Raw genomic sequence first — 21,134 nt, 5'->3', positions numbered from 1 at the left:
TGGGAAAATCATGTATCTAAAATTTGGGTGTAGAATAGTACCTACAACCATGTCATCCCTCTAATGGCTCCCACAAAGAAGAGAGAGTAGAAAGCTGGAACCTCACTGGGCTCAGGTTTTATTTTTCAGTTTAAAATAGATGGGTCTATTGTGCAGTCTTAAGAATGAGAATACAGCTCTTGGCCCAGGGCTTCACTGCTGGCAGTATTTGATCTAGCTAACGTAACATTGTGTTTAATACATCTCAGCAAACTGCCTTATATAGTAGGATAGAGAAATGAGTCTCTTAACCATAATGGAATTGGTAGACCCCAGTTAAGTAAACTAGATACTATAAAGTGATCTCCTAATTCATTGCAGAACTTGCATATTCTGATACCAGTTCTTGCCATTTGATCCTTTAAGGAGCTAACTTGAACATCCCATCCTGCTTCCCAACATGCTTTTTGAAGCTACAGTCTGGGTGTCACTGAAGATTATGGCCAAATCTTAACTGTTCCCAGAGTACAAGAATGGCTTTGGGAATGTTAAGGCCATTTCTAGAAAAAGCACTGACCCTCCTCAACACAAAAATGTAGCTTCATATCACCATGTGATGGTGGTGATTTTGGGCAGCCTCTTCATTTCCTACTTCCTCTTTAAGACTACAACAGCTGTTTGCATATTAAAGCTAAGAGTGTACTCCTGTCAGTTATTATCAGCCTTTGCAAGGCAGTGCTATTACTGCCATGCTTAGTATCATGGAACTGAAGTTGATGTCTTTATCAAGCTCCCCCGGACAGCAGGAACTGTTACATTTATCTTTTCCCAGCAGGAGAAGAGGTAAGTTACTACTGGCAGTACTGTATGTCAGGTCAGTAAGATAATGAAATGAGGGGATATAAATATGTTTTTAAATTCTGTAGCTGAATGCTGCTGTCCAAAATGCAAGTGCTTGAATTCCTGAATGGTTGATAGGAATCTTTAAATTTTGCTTCTTCATTAGAAAAGCAGGATGTGTGGTAGATAACAGATGATGTGAAAAGACCTGTCCTCTCTAAATAAGCCTGACTTTGTATTTCTCTAAAATCCAAACCAGAACTTGTCTAATCTAACCTTAGTAGTTTTACAAATTAGGGTTTTAGGATAAGCTAAGACTTTTGGCTTCATTCATGTGAATAGAGAGAGACAGGCCCACACACTCATCCTCTGGTGCCATGAGTTCTTCCTGCACAATTGCTTTCCGCTTGTGACAGAGGGAGAATGCACACCTAACTGAAAATACAACACAGTGAGGTCATGAGAACTAGGAAAAAGGAAACCTTTCCTATCCTAACAAAAACTGGAGTTAAGCACCATATTTGCAATATTTTTTTTTTTCTTCAGTTAATAATTTTTGCATGCTACTTCAGTGAGTTTGGGTATCTGGAAAATGAAGCAGGAAGCTAGAGCAGACTCAGCTTCAGTAAGCTTTGTTTTTCTTCCTAATAGCCAAGCATTGTTAGATGCCCAGACATGCTCAAAAAAGCCTGGTTCATGTGCACAGTCAAAATTGGCTTGTTGGTATGTGAGTTCAGGATTCATGCATTTGAAAAATATAATTATGAACCAGTCTGGTGGCCTGTTTTGTGATGTGGCATTTAGTTCTGTAGAATATGAATGCTATTACTAATAACAATTACATTAAGGAATAACTAATAAGAAAAATAGAATCACTGCTGTTGGCCTGCAGGGCTTTTCATGGAGCAGCATGGAAGATGCATGTCCCTTTTCCCTTTTGGCCAAAAAAAGTAACTTTAATGTGGGTGTCGTATCCAAGCATGGGCTAACCAGCAAAATGTCAGAGATGTTAACTCAATTTCTGCTTTTGCACATATCAGAAGTCCACAGTGGGACTTCTGGTTTTGCTGCATCTTCTCCCTGATTCCCTGTCTCACTCTCCATCCTGCAATCTAGGAGATTGTCCCAGGCAAGTCCCTGCCAGTTGCTGCTGAGTTCATGAGATGCCCGAGGCTGGTCACTGACTCTGAGGCAATTGCACTGAGCTTTTGTCTCCCTGTCCTGAAACAGGAACACATCAAGAAAACCCACTGTGGCCAGAGCTGGCTTAGAATGAGTAGGTGGTGATGGTAACTGAAGTAACTTTGAGGTACCTTTTCTGTCAGGTGGGAAGAGAACAAGGAACACTTTTGTTTTCCTTCCATAAGTCTCAGTACCTGCAGGGAAGCTAGAACTTAAGACACAGGGGGTGTAGAGATTCCCTAACAAACAAGTGGGGAAGTTGTGAGTGGGGTAGGCAACCAGAGGGCTAATCAGAAGGGAAGGACAGCAATCAACAAAAAAAGGCTTCCCCGAGGACTTCATGCAGCTAGACAGCCTTCCTTGGTAGGCCACTGGTGCTCTGCAAAGGCATTTGCTGGGAATCACCGTGACTGCAGCTGGGATGTCCATTTTTCACGATGTCCCTGGCAGAGGGCTGTCTCCTGCCTTTCCCACTTCAGGATGCCTGTGGGCTCTGCACAGCTTGCAGATCATTCATAGTTTTCTGCCTTTTTCTTTATTTTATGATTAAGAGATCCTTTGAAAACCGATATTAATGGCAAGGTGTGGTTGCATAAAAAGTCATCCCTAAACAGGCTATTAGTCTTAGCATGCCACAGAGCAGACAAGGCCTTGGAGAGTTGGTGGAGGGAAAAAAAGTTTCCCTTACTGTTAAGGGAAACAGTAAGCACAGGCAGCAGCCGGGAAGAAGTGCCCTAGGAACATTGAATTCTCCTGTTTCTCACCTACAGAAAGAGCACAGATTTCAGTTTGCTGCCATCTTTTCCCCTTTGCTTTTAGTGAAAGTTAGGACATCAGGCTAACTTGATTTTGATTGTAAATCATAGATCAAGCTCAGCTCTGGCCCTATGGGCTCTTATCTCCCTTTCAAGTGTCCAATCATCCAAACCATTGACTTCTGACAGCTGTCCAAGGGGTCATCGGAGCCTTCCTGGAAAAAAGGCAGGCTACACAGGAATTACTGTATGTGGTAGGGTTACACAGGATAAGTTTACTGAGGAAAAAAGAAGTAGTATAACAGTGTTTTCATTGAGATGGATTGCTCTACACCAGGCAGCAGGAGACATGATTTCATAGTCTGAGTTGGGCTGGAGCTCTGAGGCAGGCAGTCATCCCACATCATCCCAAACCAGCCAGGACCCATGGGACTCAAGCCACAACCATTATTTCCATGGAGATGGAGCACTATTCTCCCAAGTCATGAAGAACTAACTGTAGACAAAAGAGTATGTGTGTCCCACCTGAAGCACCAATACATCCAAGAAACCTGGGAAGAAACTGTATCCTCTTTTATGTCTCCTTCTTGCGATCTGGTCATAAATTAAAAGGTAGAGTGATGAACAACAGTATGGGAGTAAATTGTACCTAGTAACAGTAAAATGCACAGAGACATCCATCAGTAAGGTTGTTCAATAGAACAGAATACTTTATGCTGAAAAAGAGCCCTGGCAGTCACCTAGCCCAACCTTCCACTCAAAGTATGGCCAACTTAAATCCAGTTGCCCAGGCTTTGTCCTGTCAAGTTTGGTATATTTGCAAGAGTGGAGACTGACAACCTTCAGCTGGGCAACACTGTTTGACTATGCCTCATTGTGATTATTTTTTTATAAATGATGTGGATATAGATGAAAAATGTACAGAAAATGTCTTCTGCAAATGTTAGGTAATCTCTCAAGGAGTTATTGTAAAACTAATCTGATGAAAATTGAGAAAATGTAACTTGATAGTTTCATGAATGCAGAACAGTCCTAGTAAATGCTAGTTCAGATGCCAAGGCTGTGTACTACTCTAAATGGGTATAAATCCAGCAAAAAAATATGGCTGTAATTAAAAGCAGAATTTGACCATATAAATTTTACAGAATCCTTTGAGTAAGCTTGTTTGAATGCACATTCTCAGCAATGCAGAGCATTGAACTCAAACTATGAAATCTCAAAATGAAACTGGAACTGCTGACAAATTCCTATGAAACTTGGTGGTTTCCTTTTAACACAGTCAGTTGTTCTGTGACATAGAGCCTGGATAAGATCAGCCTCCAAGTTATGCTGTCGGTACATGTTTTAAACTGATCATGAGAACTGGATAGTTTCTGCTGTAGTGCAAAGTAGCTGATAGAGCTACTTGGTAAAACCAAAACTCCTAGCTGTTGCATGAACCTGATTCTTCCAATGCCTGCATAAACATCTAAAGTGAGTACAATGCTGCTAAAATGCAAATTGATATTTACTGTATTTCTGACTGGTGGATTGCAGGGTTTTTTCCTATATTCTAAAGATTTACTTAAATTAAGTTTATTTTTAAATGATATGTAGGAAGTAGACTCTGATTCTGAACCAGAGATTGGATAAGTCCCAGATCCTAAAACACAGGTCCATATAACTTCAAACTCTGGGGAATAAAATGTTTTAGAAGCTGAACCTGTCTTGCATCTCAATCTTCTGTCATAAGCAATGGCAGAAGAGTGGTGCTAGCGAGCTTCTTGAGCTTATGCATTGGGATGTTGCTGTTCCTGGATCTTTCATTCTGAATTTCAGGGAGGAGTTGTATAGAGAACAAAATCTGTACATGTTTGTATCTGTATGTTCCTGCTTACTTTCTTTTAGTTGTTATTCAACCCCTACCTGCAGGTGGTAGGTTGTTTTAATTGTACAGCAAGTCTGGAGACCTTCACCTTCTGCATTCCCAGGAGGAGCACAGGCTAGGAAGAGGAGAAGTTCTTGTGCTCCTCTGAAGTCTTTCTTTCTGTAGAAGCTGGAGATATGAAGGAAGATTTGCAATGTATCACACCAAAGTGTCAGCCTGTATTGTTCTGTGCTGCTGCTTAGAGCTGAAAAGCATGCGTTCCCTAGATACGCAGCTGCATTTTAAATATTTTCTGTAACAAGTTTTCAACCCAATCTTATCCTAACATTTATGGCAAAAAATGTATTTATTTGAGGTTGTACTCAAATTATAGTAGTTAACATTGAATAAAATAACAGTGAAAAATATACAACAGGTGATAGTTACACAATGGAGGGAAAGTGAAAATGCGCAGCATGGGTGAGCAAAGAAGGAAGTGAGAAATGTTATCTCTTTATCTGAAAGCTGAAGTGAGATGGAGAGCTGACTGAAACAATGCAAATAGGCTGTCACAGGTGATGTGAACATCAGATACAAAGCAATGGACTCAACAGTAAATTAACTGCATATTGAGGTGGTGTGCTGGTTTTGGCTGGGACAGAGTCAACTTTCTTCATAGTAGCTGGCACGGTGTTATGTTTTAGATTTGTGCTGGAAACAGTTATTTTATATCTATATATAGTAATAAATATATATATATCAAGAGTGTTGACAATACAGAGGTGTCTTCGTTATTGCTGAGCAGAGCTTCACAGAGTCAAGACCTTTTCTGTGTCTCACCCCACCACACCAGCGAGTGGGCTGGGGGTGCACAAGAAGCTGGGAGGGGGCACAGCTGGGACAGCTGATCCCAACTGGCCAAAGGGATGTGCTGTACAATATGATGCCATGCTCAGCATACAAAATTGGGGGAAGAAAGAAGCGGGGAAGGTTCGGAGTGATGGCTTTTTTCTTTCCAAGTAACTGTTAATGCATGACGGAGCCCTGCTGTCCTGGGGATGGCCGAACACCTGCCTGCCCATGGGAAGTGGTGAATGCATTCCTTGGCTTCCTTTGTAGTGTGTGGTTTTTGCTTTACCTATTAATCCATCTCTATGTTAACCCATGAGTTTTCTCACTTTTCCAATCCTGTCCCCCAGCCTGCTGAGGGGGAGTGAGTGAGTAGCTGTGTGGTGCTTGGCTGCCACCTTGGGTTAAACCACAACAGGTGGACAACAGGGGACTGCAGTGAGGGTGCAGCAGCAGAGGAAGAACAGCAGGTGAGAGGGTGTGTGGATGAGGTGGGTTGGAGAGGATGAGGGCAGAAGACAAAGTCCACAGAATGTACTAAGACAGCCTGAGAAATGGACCTTGAACAAATGTTAATATGCATTGCTAGTTTTTTTATGAAGTCCTTGAAATGGAAGCAAATACCTTCTTTCTGACAGTGAGATATAGAACAGAGGTTATTTGTATAAGGATCTAATGCTGCTAGGAATTTTAAACTTTTTTTTAAAACCTTTTTTTTTGTTTAAGCTGGATCCTTCACTGAAAGAAAAATCAGTTTAGTCATGTCATGAGGAGGTTGAAAAGGTTGTGTCTTTTTGCACACGTGAGAGTTTTGGAAGGAAGCTTCTGAAACCACAAGATGCACCGAAGGCAAAAGAGTTTCAGTAACAGAGAAAGACAAAGAAAGCAAACAGTGCCTGGGACCCTTCAGTCTTTTGCCGTGTACATATGTGTATGAGAAGATGGTCTGTTTTCCAGAAGAATAAGCATAAAACTCAGTTCATGCAGGAAGATCTGAATTACCCCAAAACAAAGTAGTTTAGGCATGAGCAGCAGCACAGTCACATTAGCCTGGTATTGCTCTGATGCTTCTTTTGGCCAAATGGAGCCAAGCAGGATACCATGTTAACACAGCTTGTTTGCTTCTGGTATTCAGATGAGTTTGTCTTTCTGGGATATTTCCAGAGGGGACTGCATTGTGCTTTGCACAGACACTACCTTTGCAGTACAAAAATACAAAGACTTTAGAAAGAGAAGGAATAGGAAAAGCATGATCTGAGCTGATCTCTGTAATTTTATAGAGTGTATCAGTGGCAGAGCAAAAATGTTGAATGTAGGAATGAGCAAATCAATTTCAAGTTTCAAATCTATTAACAAAATGTATCAGCTCAGGATTTTTCACTAGTCTTTCACATCACTTCCACTACCCTGTTTGCTGAAGTGCATTTGAGAGTTTGTGCGGAGGTGGACACAGGGCATCTGGCCAGCCTGGTGAACGGCCAGCCTCCTCCCATCTCCCATCTGTGGAGTGCAATGAACCTGTATTCTTCCAGGAACTTTGTAAGAACATGTGTCTTATACCTGCTAAAATGGAGCATGATCACATAGCAAGTGCTGTCAATGTGCTAACTTGATCTGCAGGGAAATACAATACAAGCAAGGGTGTGTCTACAATACCTGCTTAACTTTAAAAGGGCCAAGTACCCTTTCCTTGGTCCTTTAATTTTTCACACTGAAGTCTGAGCGATTATTGTGAACTTCTCTGTATGTTTGACTTGTACTCTACACCTGGAGAAGGGCCAGTGTGCCTGGAAACTTGTTTAGATTTTCCAGCAGTTCTCGTTATTCTAGTGGAGGATACACTCTTGGTCTACAAACTCTTCTTGCTTACTGCCACTAAGTGTCATTATGTAAATGCTAAATGTTTTTGCTGTTCTTAATTGTCCCTTCACTGGAATACAAAATATTTTAATAGCTGAAATGATGTTTCCAGGAAAGGGTTATCCATGGCTTTTTTTAGGCTATGGAGTCCCTGAATGACTGACTGTGCCTCTGGTTGTGTTCAGCTGTGTTAGCGGACAGCATAAAAAAGATTCATCCGGCACAGGATCCTTTGCTACCCTTGTTTGGCAGCAATCGTAGGATCATAGAATGCTTTGGGTTAGAAGGTCATCTAGTCCAACCCTCCTGCAATGAGCAGGGACAACCATAGCAAGGCTACTAACCAGCGCTGGTGCCAGAGGGTCTTGTACTCATGTCTTATACTAAGATGTTCCTTTTATTTAAGAAAACCACTATGATCTTTCCGATACACAGATGAAATCAATAAAACTGAATTCACAGTTCACATTATTCAAATGTGGGTTTGGATTCTTATTACTAAGCAGTAAAATGCAAAATATTCTGTGATTTCCATGTTCCTTTTCTTACAAAGCTTCTTGCAAATTTTTCAGTATTGTCAACATTGTAGGAGTTGTCAGTAACTGAGGTCAAATCACTCTTAACACTTCTGAGCAGATTGTGCCAATCTCCCTCATCAAATCACTGTGGTTCATAACATGAGTGTTCCCCAAAGATAAGATCCACCAGCCATAACAATAAAGACATCCCAAAGAGATCTACACAAAGCACAGCTGCTTAAAGGAAGCATCCCAGCTTTTGCTCAAGAGCTCCATGGTTTAGGCATATACCAGAGTTTAATGTTCCCCTTTTGCCACCACTTGTACCTCCTGTAAGGACAAGCACCCCTTCACTTCTGTCTGTAGAACTGAATGAAGCCTATGCTTAATATTGAAAATTGAACACTAAGTTGAAAGCCATACTGTGGCCTGGAGCACACAGCTTGTGCAGTTTGAGATGGGAATGCTGAGCCGAAATTTTCAGAGGGAAAAAGAAATATCTTTCTCACTCTTTGCCAGGAGAATTTTGAGCAACTGCTTGAGATTTTATGTGAACTGGGGCATTCCACTGGCCAAAAAATTCTTTTTTTTTTCAGAGATGAGTGTTATAATCCCTGTGGGTGTGTGAGCTTGGGCCAGGACTAAAGTCATAGATGGTCAACTGAATCAAAAGGAGGCAAACTACATAGTATTGTTTTGACATTTTGGGGAATTTTAGCTATTTATTATCATTGCCCTCTGAATTTCACTCAGCATTCACTAAGAAAACTTACCAGAACATGTTTCTTTTGGGCCAAACAAAGTCAAATATGAGTTTCAACTAAGTACTTTTAGTAAAATAAAAAAAGCTGTATAAAAAAAGAAGAATATATTCCTCCCTTTTCCTATTCATATTGTCATGTCTTTGTTTTCATTGTTTCCACTTAAATTTTTAGGCTTGGGCCCCATAGCCTCATTGGAACTCTTACAACTCATAAAAAGCCATGATGGCGTTTAGATGTCTGATGCTGTGGGTTTTATTACCTCAACCTTCAAAGGTTTATTCAGCTTCATTTTCATAATCACACAGCACTGTGTGAAAACTTGCTTTCTCTTCTGCAGGTTGGTCTGGGAAATTCATTCATTTACTGACAGGATCCAAATTGCTGTTGAAATGTCATGCAACTTCCTTGTGTTCTTAGATGTGGATTTCAATTCCTGACTTTGCTGCCAGAACCACCAAGTGCTGATTTTTATGGTGCAGTGTTGCTTTGTTACATCCCTATGAAGTTGTAACAAAGAGATGATAAATGCACTTTAGAAATGGCCTTTTGCCTACAGGAAGAAAAAGACACAAGTGCACAAACTTGTTAGGATAGTTGTGTACAAGGATTACTGCATGGCACATGTTTCACAAAAGGTAGGGAGAACATACGGGCTATTCTGTAACAGCATGAATGGTTGGTACTGCAAGCTCAGAAAAAATCACCTTCCAGATGCTGGTGCAGACCTTCTTCATGGAAGTGCATCAGGATGCCTGGCAGAGCCATGTGGTTGAGTTGCATGGGTAGATTGTGCTGAGATTGCGCAACAGATTGATGTACACTAGTAAAATCATGGAAAAAAAGAAAGATGGCTTCTAATACAGACTGTTGCTTCTAATACAGATCCTTGCTGGTCACCACAAGCATTTTATGACTCTGCTTTCAATATCACAAGCAAAAAGTTTCCCTCTTTGTATTCTTCTATGTATTTATGGTATATGTCAAACTCTTCTCCCTCTAATCCATCTGGCCAGGCAAGATTTACTCTTATTTCATATTTAATAATTACGATTGTTATCTGCTGGGGCTTTGATTATGTATCCCCTTATTTTTATTCTACCCTTTTACTCTCAGTAATAATGTATATTTTAAAAAGTCCCATCCCCTACATTATGCAAGGTACATGGTCTGCATTCTTAATGTACTGTGAGCTATAGAAAGAGAGTAGATCACTTCAAATGCCCCACAGGAGGCTAATCCAGGGATCTCAACATTGATGTGAAATAGTTGCATTCTTCATTCAGTTCTTCCCTCCATGTCCACCTGTTTCTAGGTAGGCTGTGTGGAGAAGTGAGTATAGCAGGAGATTGAGGATGGTAAATTTCTTTATAGTATTAACCAGGGGTCCTCAAACTACGGCCCACAGGCTGGATACAGCCCCCCAGGGTCCTCAATCCAGCCCCCGATATTTACAGACACCCCCCCCCCGCACCACCCCCCACCCCCAACCCCCCCACCGGGGGCTGGGGGGGGAAACCAAGCAGCCGCAGATGGCTGCCTGCCACTGCATCCGCGCGCCGGCCCCCTGGTTAAACAGTTTGAGGACCCCTGGTATTAACTGTGAAATGCTGTGTTGGCTACATAATGAATGAAATCTAACCCAGCTGTCAGGGATGGGATCTTTGTTTCTACATCCAAGAAATGGAGATAGTGATGCTGATGTTGTTTATTAGCTCCTTTCTCATACAGCTAAAATAATTACAATTTATCACACATTAAGTAGTGGAAACTCAGTCCTCTGATAAAGCTAATTTGCTTTTATTTACATGTAATAAGCCTGCTTACTGTAGTTTGCACACACCCCTTTAGGGTGACATAAAGGTGACATCAAACAATTAAGGCCTACATTTCCAGGAAAATCTTGGCTGCTAACTTTACTAAAGCTTGAGCCTAACTTTCTGGGGTACGGAGGGCTCAAGAATGGAAGCAATCACAGAAATGCAACACCTGAGAAAATCAGAGCCAGAATGTTTCAAGCTGAGCCACAAATGAGTGGGGAAGTAATGTTAAAAACCGTCTCCAGTAAGTCTAGCTCCGGGGAAGTCTAAAATTGCTTCTTCTCTTCTTTACTTCCTTATGCCTACTTCTGGATCTCCTTCGCTGATTTTTTTTTAGAGTATACTCTATGTTAGCATGCTTTATTCAAAGTAACTCTTCCTTCTTTTCTATTATCTCATCAGTTTTGTTATAAATGTCCGTGGGTTTTGTGCTTGGCTTTTTAGTTATGTTGATCTGTATACAAAAGTACAGTTTGCTTGTTACTGGAACAGTAAGGTACTCTAAAACTGGACTTTCTTCTATTGCATTATTTCAGGGCTGTTGGTTTACTGTCAGTAATACAAGGTACTTTGCATGTGTCAGGCGCTGCCACGTGCAAAGCGAAAGAATTAACAGCAGTAGGTTTTCACATCTAATCCATTCTGAAGCAAACTTTAATTTACCCACCCTGAGATTTCCAAGTATCTCTTGTTGAGTTCTAGGTATCTGCTGGTCTTGAGGTTAAAGAACTTGGGCAATAAGTATCCTCAAAAAAGTATACAAAGCAGAGTTGAAACAAAATCAGGGTTAGCAATCTTGTAAGCTAGATCAGGCATTAGTGCAGGCAGTTAAAAAAGTCTGCTTGTGCATGTTTCTGAAGCTCTTCCACATGTGAGAAGCCAACTGCAATTGATTTTTATTACTGATGGGTAGAGGTTCAGTGTGAAGTTGTAAAAGCACTGGCCTGTCAGACTAAGACTGCCCTGCAAGCTACAGACCCTGAAAGCCTCATGGCTGAAGTAATGGAAGTTTTATTTCCCTTCGTTGCCACAGGTCAGTAGTTCACATTCCATGTGTGTGCACAGGTTGTTTTAACCAGGATTTTCCCTGTTTTTAGTGGTAGCCTAGTGTTTGTTTTTATTTTTGCTGATTTTTAGCTGCGATGGGTTTTGAAGGCTAGCATGGCTCTAACCCAGGGGTCCTCAAACTTTTTAACCAGGGGGCCGGCGCGCGGATGCAGTGGCAGGCAGCCATCTGCGGCTGCTTGGTTTCCCCACCCAGCCCCCGGCGGGAGGGTGCGGGGGGGTCTGTAAATACCAGGGGCCAGATTGAGGACCCTGGGGGCCTGTGTCTGGCCCGCAGGCCGTAGTTTGAGGACCCCTGCTCTAACCCATCTCAGCAGGAGGAGGTAGCTGTGGCAAGTTCTGGTGCAAACCCACTTCTCTTTCAGATCCACCTGACAAAATGCTCCAGATCCTCACAATGCTGTTGCTGGAAACACAGCTCTCCATGGTTTCAGGTGAGAGAGAAACTGCCTTTCAATTCCACCAGTAGAACCAATGCAGCAAATATCACCACGCCCTCAGTACACGGGCTTCAGCACTTCCAGTGACACCTACACGAACAGCCGGCGATGTCTGCAGCCTCTGCTTTGCAGCGTTGTGCAGAAGGCACTGCGTACTAACTCAGCGCAGGGCAGATGTCCATCGCTTTCCACAGTCAGGCTTCTTTAAGGCACAGTGTCCTGCCAGCTGAGGCGCAGAGCAGCAGCGGGCACGGCCATGAGAGGGAGGATGCCCAAAGCAAGCTAAGCCAACTGTGAGCAGAACAACCCCAGTGTGAGGCAGAGTGAGCGAAAACCCCTGTCCAGGCCTCCAGCGCGAGCAGCTTGGCTAAAACCCAGGAGGAGCTGGGCAGCTTTTTAATTACTTTTCCCTCATTATGGTTGTATTAAAATACATAAACAAACATTCCTAGGAGGAATTGAAGCTTTTCCTGTATTTCACAAACACATGAAATAACAGGAATGCATAAACAGGTGCATGAACTTCTTTTTTAATGTCACTATCAGTAATTCCAAGTGTTTCTGAATTAAATCTACCAGTATATGGTACATCCAATATGGAAAGTAGTAACAAGGTATATTGAATGATGTATCATAAATAACTCCGTTATCAGGTACACTTTAAAATGGTAAACTAGTCATAACTATTAATTTCATATTTGGTGAATAGCTAAGAAGATTATTTTGATATACTTTCTGTAACACTGTTGCATGTATCTGAGAAGATGTGTGGGATAAAGTTATGTTCAGGTGGTCCTGGGCTTGTAGAAGACTGGAATTGCTAGGTACCAATTCTTCCAAGTTACATGTGCTTATCCAGTGCAATGCTGTTTCACAGGAGTTGCACTGTTCTCTTGGTAAAGGATAATGAAACCAGATTTACTATTTCCAAAATTAACTGTTGCTTTTACTAGAATCTTAGGATTTACAGTTCAATCACAGTTCCACAGAGGTACTCCCTGTGTAATCACCCTCTCAGCCTTAACTTATATCTAAAACGTGAAAATAAAACCTTGCTCATTTTGTCCTTGGTTTTCAGACTCTGTTATCAATAGAGAATATAGAAGATTTGCTATAAATACTATTGACATGGTAGAAACGTTAGTGTGATTAGGAACAAAAAATGCTAAAAACTTTTAGTTAAACCAGTAGCCATATGCCTGACTACATGTCACGTTTTCACCCAAATTTAAAGAAAATCAGAACATATTTTAATACCAAAAAAACCCACCAAAACTCTTTTCTCTTCCTGTGGCAGCTTTATTTACAGTTGAAGTTCCTCAACAGCTATACATTGTGGAGCATGGGAGCAATGTAACCATGGAATGCAGATTCCCTGTGAACAGTTCATTAAACCTAGGACTCCTGACGGTTGTTTGGGAGCAAAAAAGGCAGGGCCAGTCGAAATCAAAAGAGGTGTACACGCTCCGCAATGGGAAGGCATCGCTTCCATCACAACATCATGATTATGTAGGAAGAGCAGCACTTCTGCACAGCGAACTGAAACTGGGACGAGCTATCCTTCAGATCACCAGCGTGAAGATCACAGATGCGGGATCATACCTTTGTCTCATTGACTATCAGGGTGCGGACTACAAGTACATTACTTTGGAAGTAAAAGGTTAGTGGCTGGCTTGAATGTTAAGTATATATTCATTGCAATGTCCCCCCTAAATTCCTACAAGATTGTAGAAATTGACTAATTGGGAGGGATTTGTTTCTAACTCTCTCACCAACACCTTGTGTACAGCCCCCAGGGCCATGGAAGTTATCTTTGTGCTGGCTAGTCCTTGGTTCAGTGGCCAGCCGAGCTTCTCCAGGAGCAGACTGCTCTGCCTCCATCCTTCATCCCTCTGACTTCTTCCCACACTCTCCTCCAGTGGCCCCACCCCATACCTCTCATTTGACCCCCTGCCCTTTTGGGTCACCTCTGGCGATTCCCAAAAGTTTCTCAGAGGTTCTTTAATTGACTTACAAGCCCTGCTGCAGCTACCTAAGTGGCTGGGAATTCCCCGAGTGACTGCAGCTCCCAGAGCAAGGACGTGATTTTCTGAGCTTGTCAAAGCCAAAGGGACATTAGTAATAGATGCGTACGTTACCGGAGAGCATGACAGACCAGTCCTTTGAAAGGCCTCTAGTGTTTCCCTCTAACTGCAGTATGCCTGTGTGATACAAAGCAGCGTTCATTTCCCACCCAGGCATTTAAATACGGATTTTTGTCAAATGCAAAAATGGATACAGCTGTTTTTAAGACCCGCATTTGTTCCTCTGAACTGTCCTTACAGAAATTCTAAGTTCATTTTGTTGTAAAATGACTAAAATATCACACTTGTCTATAAGCTATGGTAAAACAAATATTAAACCCAGCCTTTTTCTTAATGTAGCATATTCAAAAAGTGGAAATAGGGTCCTGTGAGACTTCACTTGTTTCCTGTGTATTGATAAATTATAAATTCAGTGTCAACTTCTGCCTTGTATAAAGTAGTGAAGTAAGTTCTGTCACTGGAGGCATGAGAAGGATTGAATAACAAATACTGAATTGTTCTAGAGAACATCCTTCACCATTTCAAGTCAGTGTGCCTCAGACACAGCCATAGACAAAACATGGCATTAAAGGGAAGGAAGGAGAGCGAACTGGGAAAATGATGATTGTTGCATAAAGGAATTTCACTCAACTTCTTATGCAGCATCCTACAAGAGAATAAACACTCAAGTAATGAGAAAACCAGGTGAAGACAAGTTTGTTTTTATATGCCAGTCAGAAGGCTTTCCTCTGGCAGAGGTTTTCTGGCAAAATGAGAAGAACTTCAGTCTCAGTGGATCTGCAAATACCACCTATACACTGACTGCAGACGGTCTCTACAATGTCACCAGCATCCTGACATTCAAACCAAACCTGAGTGAGAACTACAGCTGTGTGTTCTGGAATAAGGAACTGAATGGACAAACTTCAGCTCATATTTCCACTTTAGGTTTGTATGACTTTGAACTTATACAAGACAGAGAGTGTTAGTATATACATTGTACCCTATAACCCATCACTGGAATTTGGTTCTAGAAAACCGTGTAATATTGATGCTCTGGAAAAGAAACAAGGCTATTATTTATGCCTTTGAAGCCTCAGCTATCTCACACTCCAGCAAGCTAGTCTGTCATTTTTTTGGTATGTATTTTAGGTTCAGGGTAGCTCCCATTATTTGGCTGCTAGTACAGAGGAAATTCTTTAATCTGCATAGGTGTCTCCCCTGATCTAGACTCCTAATTAATTGTTCTCCAAATGGGATACAAATTGCAGTAGTGCTCACTCAAATGCCACACAAATGGAAGATTTTACTCATGTTTTTTAAAGCTTCCTATAGTTATATTGCAGAATGAACTATTCATAAGATGAGTGTAAGCCACCATGTTGATAAAGTTTAAGAATCTTTCGTTCAGTCAGAGCAAGACTTTGGAGAGTTAGAACTGATTACTTCATAAACAATGCCTGTTTTGTAAAAGTTATAAATTTACTTTATTTTCATGTTTTTTGACAGCTTTAATAAGTACACAGTATAATGGACAAAAATCCCTGGTCTTATTTATCGTCCCCACGTGTGTGATGGTGGCTGTTCTTCCCTCTGCATTAATAATCTTTCAAAAGAGAAAATCATTTGAGAATGGGCAACCCAAAGAAGGTACATTTTACTTCAGATAGTGGATCTTTTCACTTAGCCTGACCTTTTGGAAGTTTTAGTAACTATAGGCACACTTGTGTGATGTTAGTCACATTTTATTTCTAGATGCACTCTGTTCTAAAATGAGATCTTGGATCATTTGAGTTGGGTTTTATTTTCCTTACCTTGTTACTTACATGAGACAAGGTATGTGAGAAGATATATTTTTTAATCCTATCAGCTACTATTCTGTAAAGAATACAAACAAAGCTTTGGTTTGGGTAAGAAGGGCTGTCAAAACATAGTTTGAACGATGTTTTTCTTCATGGCTACAAAGTCACCGTAGCTACAGCATACAACACAGAATTTTTATTTTTGATTCCCATTAAGGCTGTATAATTAAAATGGTATGCTGTATAGGACTATTACAAACAGTGTTTCTTTCCTTGTTTGCAAGTGCAATAGTGGAAGGTAATAAAAGAAGCAGGCTATTATTCTAGTCTTGCATATGGATAGACTCTAGTAAACTCAGGCAAATGCATTTACTGTCATGAAATTAAAGTCTTGCTATTAAGGACGTCCAAATTCAGTTCAAAATTTGTAAAAGAAAAGAAGTGTAGAGAAGTTTAGGTATTTGGTAGGAGTTAATAAACTTAAATGTGCTTAAAGCTCGGTTTAATCTAAAAGTTTGTTGAATTGTTTTTTTTTTTTTTTCCAAGTCTAGAAATGTTTAATCTAAATTTGTATATGTATTTACTTTAACAGACAGGAAAAGAAAACATAACCCTAACCCGAAAGATGAGAACAGTAAGTCATACGGTTTTCTATATTTATGCTTACAGCTTTTTCTTTCTTACAGCTAAAATCTTATGGCAGCTTAAGTAGGTAGCAGCTTACATCAAAATAGAGACTAGCTTTGAATTTGGATTCAGCTTTTCTTCAATTTTCTAAGAATGCCAAATCTAATGGTATAACTTTCTCACAGGTGATTTAAAAATGTGTAAATGTTTGTTCCCTTTCACTGAGCTACAGATAGCTTACACACATAGGTCGGTATACACCTCCGTATGCTAACTGCAGTTCTAGTAGCCATAGCTGAGTAGGATACACACAGAAATCTGGTTGTTCTAGAAGGCATCAAGATTTTTCTGGTAATAGTCTGTTATACCTGTGGCTCAGGCTACAGGTTTTGACAACAAAAAAAGATACCTCGTTTACATGGAATATTAGATCAGCAACTGAGCCAGAGCCACTTCTCATCTTATGAGTGTGTGCCTGCCCTAGACAACCAGGAATTTTTGCATTGCAGAGGGAAGGTAATGCCTCAAAAAGTATCAGGATGTATGTAACTGTCCTGTACTAAAATGGAACTGAAAAAAAGAAACTACCATAGAGAACTATAATGCTATGGTAAGAAAGCTCTTAGAATACCTACTTACATAAATCGCTTTTGTTACCTATACCTAGAAGTCTGACAGGTTAATGTACTGTCAGAAGAGAGGCTGTGGCCAGTGTTAGGTATGGTGGTACTGGGCTCAGCTGTAACTCCTTGGTGTCCAAACAGAGCCTAACACAGCCTATGGAGATCAGGCCTGAGGCTGCCAAGTGTGTATATCTAGGTATATAAATGATTCTCCCCCAAGGAGCAAAACTGGAGCAAAACTGTGATGCTGCTGACCAAGCAGCCTGAAGAAACAATACACAGCAGTTTCTGGACACATAGGCAGCTTTGGGCTTTTCCAGGGACAGAACTGACTTGAGAAGCCACCTGTGTTTCTCACTGCTAAACAAAAAATAGGTCAAGAAGTCATCAGCCTAAAAAATAACTTCTGCAGGTAAAATGAAAACTAGGGATTGGATGGAGAGGGCATGAATTCACTGATTCCCACATCACTTCAGATTGCGGTGCTTGCATCTTACCTGTAGCTGTCCAATCCACTGCCATTGGTAGGTATTACAGTCAAAATGACACTTTCAGAAAAACACTTTCATCTTTCGGAAGTCAGCACTTGCTGTAGTCAAAGCCCTTTCTTATTTTTCACGTGATGGTGTGATTGCCATGGGCAAATGAACAGAAGCTCAAGGCAAGCAGCAATCTGAAGGACAGCGTTGGTGCATGTCTGGACGTGATTCCAGTGCACGTTGTCTGAGCGTAGCGTGGCTTCCCATGGCTTGTTGTATTACTGTTGCAGAATTTTTTCACTTTGTGGCCGTAGCCGCCTCTATGCACTTACTGAAATGAAGAAATTAAAGGAGAGGTAGCAGCTTTTTGTGGTCTTGTTTTACTTCTTCATTTTAATGACCGAAAGTCTTTGTGCAACATGCAGTAAGTCATATGACAAACATTCATATTTCTCAGCATCATATATTTTTAAGAAACACTGGAAATAACCTTTTTTCCATGATGAATAGGTAGTTGAGGCATAAAAGCCACAGATACTTTACCAGAGACCCTTGGAAATGACCCACACGGCCTTGGTTACAGGAACAAGGATTGCTCATGTTATCATTTTATCCTACAGCTCAAGCTGTATCAGCACTGAAGGTGTAGGACATTTCACCTCATCACTGAAGTCCCAGTTCTGCAAACTTTTATTCAGATGCGCAGATTTTACCCATAAGCATTCCCATGGATGCTATCTAACCAGATTTTGGTTTTGTTATTTAATTTATATGGCAGATAGTGATAGCTCTGGTGTAATAGTAAATTCAGAATTTGGACAACAGATAAGAGAGAGAGAGAGAGAGAGAATTCTTCCCTCAAAAAGAATTGCAACAGGATATCTTTGTAATTAATGGCTGCTTTAAGGAGCCATTTTAACTTCAGCATAGCCCAGAAAAGTTTGCATACAATAAAGACATGGCCTTCACTCTTTACCACTCAGTTGTTAAAAACAGTTCTTTATTTGCTTAAACTATTGCAGATTTAAAGAATAATACTAATCCATTTTCTTTTTTCAAGGAGATGATTTTAACTCTCAAACTGAGGCTTTATACTTATCAACTGTCACAGCTTCAAGAGACAGTGGGAGTGTGGGTCTCTGAAAACGCTTCATCTCACATGCCGTAATTTGCACTTTTTGTATCTGTTTTTGGGGACTTCAAAGGACAGTTACAGCACTTTATCTTTGGCATGAACAGTGAACTCAAGGGGATTTATTGCTACTGTAGCAATGGAAAGCTATGCTTCTTCAGATACCCTATTTTGAAGTTACTGAGAATTATGTGGTCATGAAATGTGGTTTACCATTGCAGAGAGGGTGTCCAAGTGCCTTTGGTACACTTTTGCACTTACTGTTGCTCAAGTTTGTTTAAGAATGCCTTTATTAACTGTTCCAGTCTCAGGAATGGTGCTTGGATTCAAACATCTTTCGGCAAGTTGAATAAAAGCTGTACATACTCTTATTTCTAAACAGTCATCTTTCAGGTGGAGATATCATTACATGCTCCTATCTTATTTCCAAACTTCCCAGCACATTAAACTGGAAATTACCACAAGCACCCACCGGCATGGCAATATATGGAAGGCGTTTCACATCAAAAAAGCAATAAAAGGTTGAAGTTAAATCAAAGGACAGACAAAAAAAATTTCTTAGGAGGAATTTGGAAGCAGAAGTGAAAAGGAAGCTCAGAAGATTTCTCCAGTGACTGTTTTTAAACAGTAATTACAACTTTTCTCAAAGGAAAAGATGAATCTTTTCCATGCCAGGCACTTATCTGTCTTATTTCCTATTACTGGAACACCTAAAAATGCCTCATTCAACTCTGAACACACTGTGCACTGGGCATAGCTTCTACAGTGCCAGTTTTGAAAAAATGCCCAACAGGAACCAACTCTGCATCTTAGTCATCAGATAGTGAAGCAAGGGCACTGGGTAGAATCTGTCACGTTGTTTTCAAAAAGCGCTGGCTCTGGTCAGCTGTGTTTTCTCTTGAGATGTAACAAGATTGAAGGAAGGTGTTCACATGGAAACTACTTTTGTCATTGTCTTGCTCTTCGAAGACTGTTATCTGTTTCACAAAAAATATTGTATCAATTATGTTAAGGTTTTCTTCATAGCACTTGCTCTGGATTTAGATGGGAGCTGCTTCTCCAGGGTCACGTTGCAGCTATTTACTTCGGCACAAAGTGGACCTACAGTGCTGCTACGAGCCCAGAAGGACAAGATGCACACCCCCCCCCCCCCCCATCTATTTTACCAGGATAGCTGATTTTGAATAGCAGGGCTGCTGTTGATTTACCTGTAGAAGAGAAAACCGAATGTCTCTCTCTGTCATCACTTCAGTTATCCATGTGTTGTACCTTTAAATACTCATTTGAGGCTATAGGATTTAGTTGAGACAAATCCCTGCTAGGATTGTAATGTCCTTGCTGACATGGCAAATCAGGTAGATGTCAGAGAATCAGAGGCAGCTTCTTGAAGCACTTGTGTAGCTTCAGATGCAATAGCAGCTTAGGGACTGCCCTGGCTTGCACCACCTAGCAACACTTAAGGGTGAGTACATAAGGTCAAGCAATTTCTCCCCGTGCCAGATTTGTATTCTGCTGGGAACTATGAGCCCCTTCTGTCAGCCACAGTGAAAAATCTAACCCAGTGTATTCCTGGAAGGACTTAATTTTGCATTTTTCTATTTCTTTTTTCCTTGTAATCATAAAATGGAAGTAATTCATACTGAATTTATGTGGATGAACAGTGTGGATATACTAACACCACAGCCTTTGAAATTAGATTATGGTGATTATCATTGTACCTTACTGAAATGAAAGTCATCCTGACATCATCTTACGCCGCTGAGCAAATGCTGCCTGGGTTTGGGCGGGGAAGAACAGGTGTGGGCAGCACTTGGTGCCCGTTTTACAGGCATAGCAAACACTGTCCTGCTTCCCTATTCATGGTCTGTATACTGCTAGGTTTCACCCAGTATCCCTAGGCAGAGGCAGCCCAGCTTTGCACAGCAGTCCTATGCCCTACCCACCCCGTTTCACATGAAAGGAGCAATAGCACTATTTGCTGTGATAACCGTAAGAACATCCAGAAATATATCCTTGGTTTACAGGTTTCTGTATTTTTACCAGCTCTTACTGGGTACTTAAGAACTGCAATAAAAACTAATCAGGATGGTTGTCACATTTTAGTTTGTGAAACTTAGCTTGTCAGCAGCTTGGCCAGTCTATATGTGTCTATGAATTCATGCATGAGTTGTTTTTCACTGTAAACCATGGAGCATATGATACGGGTGTGATACGATGAGTCTCTGTTCTTCCTGCTTCAGCTACTGTTTTACATGTGGGTATCCTGAAACAGCTGAAAAGTTTTCAGATACAGATAAACTGTCTGCAAACTGTTTGGCTTTTTTTTTTTTTTTTAATAATTTTGAAGTTTATAGTAAGTCAAGACCTGATATTATTAGACCATAAAATATTAGATATTTTTAGATGTACTATAAAGTTTATTTTGTAGGGACTGACTTTAATACTTACACTCTCAACTCTCATTTCGGAGTGGCATAGTGGACACCTTGCATA

The 21,134-nt window shown here is 40.8% G+C and overlaps 1 protein-coding gene across 5 annotated transcripts; it reads left to right on the top strand.

Moving 5' to 3' along the window:
- The first annotated feature begins 47 nt into the window (after positions 1–47).
- Positions 48–20,953, top strand: LOC101921924 (programmed cell death 1 ligand 2). Of its 5 annotated transcripts, none has more exons than XM_055790612.1 (7): positions 48–822; positions 11,841–11,909; positions 13,213–13,575; positions 14,642–14,926; positions 15,488–15,628; positions 16,373–16,414; positions 18,570–20,953. In XM_055790612.1, exons 1-7 carry the CDS (start codon positions 729–731, stop codon positions 18,650–18,652), a joined length of 1,077 nt encoding a protein of 358 aa, XP_055646587.1. In that variant the 5' UTR covers positions 48–728; the 3' UTR covers positions 18,653–20,953. The 5 variants fall into 5 exon arrangements, with proteins under 5 accessions (XP_055646587.1, XP_055646588.1, XP_055646589.1 ...); XM_055790613.1 differs by lacking the exon at positions 18,570–20,953 and adding an exon at positions 18,130–18,515; XM_013302543.3 differs by lacking the exon at positions 48–822 and adding an exon at positions 3,342–4,229.
- Positions 20,954–21,134: the final 181 nt, after the last annotated feature.

Source organism: Falco peregrinus, chromosome Z (assembly GCF_023634155.1).
Source record: "Falco peregrinus isolate bFalPer1 chromosome Z, bFalPer1.pri, whole genome shotgun sequence".
NCBI lineage: Eukaryota > Metazoa > Chordata > Aves > Falconiformes > Falconidae > Falco > Falco peregrinus.
This window is presented reverse-complemented; position numbering and strand designations above follow the sequence as displayed.

Excerpts from the sequence above, each read along its gene's own strand:
- LOC101921924 (XM_055790612.1), top strand. The coding sequence starts at position 729 with ATGCTTAGTATCATGGAACTGAAGTTGATGTCTTTATCAAGCTCCCCC. Across the intron at positions 13,576-14,641 it reads CATTACTTTGGAAGTAAAAG|CATCCTACAAGAGAATAAAC; the intron begins GTTAGTGGCTGG and ends CTTCTTATGCAG. Across the intron at positions 14,927-15,487 it reads AGCTCATATTTCCACTTTAG|CTTTAATAAGTACACAGTAT; the intron begins GTTTGTATGACT and ends GTTTTTTGACAG.